General features: G+C 35.7%; 1 protein-coding gene across 8 annotated transcripts in view; it reads left to right on the top strand.

The window, feature by feature from the left end:
* Positions 1–1,770, top strand: part of MEIS2 (Meis homeobox 2) — a 208,292-nt gene extending 206,522 nt beyond the window's left edge. For 4 of the 8 annotated variants that reach the window (XM_059372477.1, XM_059372474.1, XM_059372476.1 and 1 more), the window contains one exon: positions 340–1,770. In XM_059372477.1, the coding sequence (XP_059228460.1) occupies positions 340–626 (287 nt within the window). In that variant the 3' untranslated portion in view covers positions 627–1,770. The remainder of the gene's footprint in view (positions 1–339) is intronic. The other 4 variants (XM_059372478.1, XM_059372480.1, XM_059372481.1 and 1 more) reach the window with 1 other exon arrangement.
* The last annotated feature ends 2,009 nt before the right edge of the window (positions 1,771–3,779 follow it).

Here is a 3,779-nt window from a genome sequence, read left to right as displayed (position 1 = left end):
AACGACAGAGCAACAGTTAACTGATAAAACTTGACTTAGAATTTATATTCTTATTGCATTTATCAAAGGAATGTACTGAATACCATTTTGAAAAACAGTTCCACTTTATGACATTTAGTTGCATTAAATATTTAGTTCTGTTGTGTTGCATTATACTGCTGTGCGATGAAATTAAATGCAAACTACAATTTGAATGTCTGCAAACATTGGCAAGAATCTGCAGCTAAATTTAGATATAAGATTTGCAGTGTCTGTTTTTTTTTCTTTTCATCTTTGATGGGTAAAGTATAAAAATGTTGAGGAATTTGACCTGCTTTCTTTTTCCCTCTCTCTTTTCAGGTTTGCAGAGCATGCCAGGGGACTACGTTTCTCAGGGTGGTCCTATGGGAATGAGTATGGCACAGCCAAGTTACACTCCTCCCCAGATGACCCCACACCCTACTCAATTAAGACATGGACCCCCAATGCACTCATATTTGCCAAGCCATCCCCACCACCCAGCCATGATGATGCACGGAGGACCCCCTACCCACCCTGGAATGACTATGTCAGCACAGAGTCCCACAATGTTAAATTCTGTAGATCCCAATGTTGGCGGACAGGTTATGGACATTCATGCCCAATAGTATAAGGGAACTCAAGGGAAAAGGAAACACACGCAAAAACTATTTTAAGACTTTCTGAACTTTGACCAGATGTTGACACTTAATATGAAATTCCAGACAGCTGTGATTATTTTTTACTTTTGTCATTTTTCATCAAGCCACAGAGGACCAATGAGACAAGAACACAAATGTGAAATCATGGGCTCACTGAGACAATTCTGTCCATGTAAAGATCCTCTGGAAAAAGACTCCGAGAGTTATAACTACTGTAGTATAAACATAGGAACTAAGTTAAACTTGTACATTTCTGTTGATCACTCCGTTATGTTGCCTCAAATAGTTTTAGAAGAGAAAAAAATATATATCCTTGTTTTCCACACTATGTGTGTTGTTCCCAAAAGAATGACTGTTTTGGTTCATCAGTGAATTCACTATCCAGGAGAGACTGTGGTATATTTTAAACCTGTTGGGCCAAGGAGAAAAGAACCGCGCTGGAGACCATGGTGAGCGTTTGGCTGAACCTCAACCCCCGGGAACTCCAGCTTCAAGAATGTGTTTTCATGCCCGGCCTTTGTTCCTCCATAAATGTGTCCTTTAGTTTCAAACAGATCTTTATAGTTTGTGCTTCATAAGCCAATTCTTCTTCTTATTTTGGGGGACTCTTCTTCAAAGAGCTTGCCAGTGAAGATTTAAAGACCGAGCAGGAGCTTCTTCCAGGAGTTCTAAGCCTTGGCTGTGGACAAAACAATCTCAAGTTGGGCAGCTTTCCTCAACACAAGAAAGTTATTAATGGTCCTAGCACCACAACTAGGACTTTATCAGAAACTCAAAGCTTGGGGGATAAAAAGGAGCAAGAGAATACTGTAACAAACTTCGTACAGAGTTCGGTCTATTAATTGTTTCATGTTAGATATTCTATGTGTTTACCTCAATTGAAAAAAAAAAAAAAGAATGTTTTTGCTAGTATCAGATCTGCTGTGGAATTGGTATTGTATGTCCATGAATTCTTTTCTCAGCACGTGTTCCTCACTAGAAGAAAATGCTGTTACCTTTAAGCTTTGTCAAATTTACATTAAAATACTTGTATGAGGACTGTGACGTTATGTTAAAAAAAAAAGGTGTTAAGTCACAAAATGCGGTAATAAATATTTCATTTTTGATTTTTTGTTAGGCTTTTCTGTTTTTCATAGTTTTAAGGCAAGGTTGCACAGTGCCTACTCTCTCTACCGTATTACAAGTAGGTAGTGGTTTCGTTCCCCAGAAGTTGGCCATATTCGAAACTCACCAATAATTTTTAAGGGAACCTTCTGTAGTGGTTAGTATATTTAGCTTAGAAATTCCACCAGCAGAGAACTTCTAAAGGTATGAATTTGCGTGTGCGTGTGTGTGTGTGTGTGTGTGTGTGTTGTGCGATGAGCTGGGTTGAAAGATTACCTTCATTCAATATGTCTAACCTCCTTTTTAGATGCATGATGTTGAAAAAAGTACTTTCTGATAAAGCTTTCCATGTTCATCCTCTGTCAGAATAAGGGGCTTTTTCAGGGTTAATTTTACATCATAAGAAATAACGTCTGTGCTCAAAGATAATTCATCTGCCTGTGTTTTTTCTCTTACTTACTAAAATACTGTTGAATATGTAAATTAAAATTTACATATAGATGTTCATAGATGAGTAAACAACTTCTATGGAGTTTGAAATCCTGAGTTGAAAAGATTACTTAATCATTAATATTTAATACAAATTTTGTTATGATGTCTTTTTATTTCAGACACCTCCACGTGCAGACACTCTAGTGTGATGAATTGGATGACTAAACGTAAATTTTTTTCTAAACAGCAAACAGGCAATATAATGCCATTTTCAGAGTATCACACAACATTCCTAGAAATCTGTTACTGGCTTGCTGGTACTGTACAAACAATGCCTGATAAAGTGTGCAAAGTGAAAAAAAAAGTGTGAGGTATTTGCATGCCCCCTCAATTTTTAAAATAAATACACTATTCCTGGAATTTTGAAACACCTACATTTTTAACCCTATGTGTAGAAGAAATAATATCATAAAACTAGTTCTGTGATGTCAGGTTGATGGGGAAATAGTTCACCAGCTCGGAAATCCAAGTTTGTGTCTCACTTGGACTTCTGCCATCTTCCCATTGCAGAAAACATCAATGGAAGTTGTATATAAAGAAACAAGGAAATAAATTTCTATTGTTTTGTATTTTTTTTTTTAGTTAGGTAGATTTTTTTTTTATAAACACATCTATCAGCTTAATTGATAGGCTGCTTTTTCAATGTAAAAATAACACTTCTGACACAAGCTGATTGTTGGTCATTAATGGAATAATTCTATGCCACTTGGAAAAGAGCTTCCCTCTCCCTTTTGTTTTCCCAGCATACAAGGAGTCTTTTTGCAAAATTTAAATTTAAATATTTGTATATTTTTACTTTAAATGCTTTTAGGTAAAGGTCTGTATTTACAAATTAACTCACATCCGCTGGAGAAAAAAATATGTTTGGAGAAGTTTTTCTTCCTTTCCTCTCAGTACATTAATGCTGCAGAGTTTACTTGGTAATGGTTCATGTTTAGGAAGTATTTAATTAAAGTATTATTAAGCTATTTCGTCAAAGTTGAGATCCCAAAGCTCTCTACCCTTGGTTTTAGTGAATTAAATCATGTCAGGCTTAGATCCTCATATAAATCATGTTAACCTTAACCTTCTTCAATATTTGGAGATAATTGTAATAATACTTGTTTGTATTTTCTCCCCCCACCTCCATATGCTAAGACCAAGAGGTAGTAGAGTTGTCCAATTTTTATAATGCTTTTTTTTTTTATATACCACCTCAGAAGGCATTTGCTCCTATCTCGGGTTTACTATTTAGTATAAAGAGTTCCGATTTGGGTATATTTAAGAAAGACTCAGCTGTCAAAAGCAAAGAAACTGGGAATGGTGTTTTGACAACCATATAGTGTTAAAGGAAATACTGTAGTCTGAATAAAATTGCTTATGTTCTCCAAAACAAGAGTAACATAAAAACACTTTTTATTTATATGGAAAAGCAAAAGCAGAAATAAATTCCAAAGGTTTCCCTTTCTTTAAGAGATTCTGAGAGAACTGCAGTCGCCATCTGTTAAGGGTTGGGAATTGAGCAAGAAGCCACATTTAAACGGA

The sequence above is a fragment of the Mustela nigripes genome, chromosome 13 (assembly GCF_022355385.1).
Source record: "Mustela nigripes isolate SB6536 chromosome 13, MUSNIG.SB6536, whole genome shotgun sequence".
Classification (NCBI taxonomy): Eukaryota; Metazoa; Chordata; class Mammalia; order Carnivora; family Mustelidae; genus Mustela; species Mustela nigripes.
Note: the sequence above shows the minus strand (reverse complement) of the source record. Positions and strands in the feature narration are given on the sequence as shown.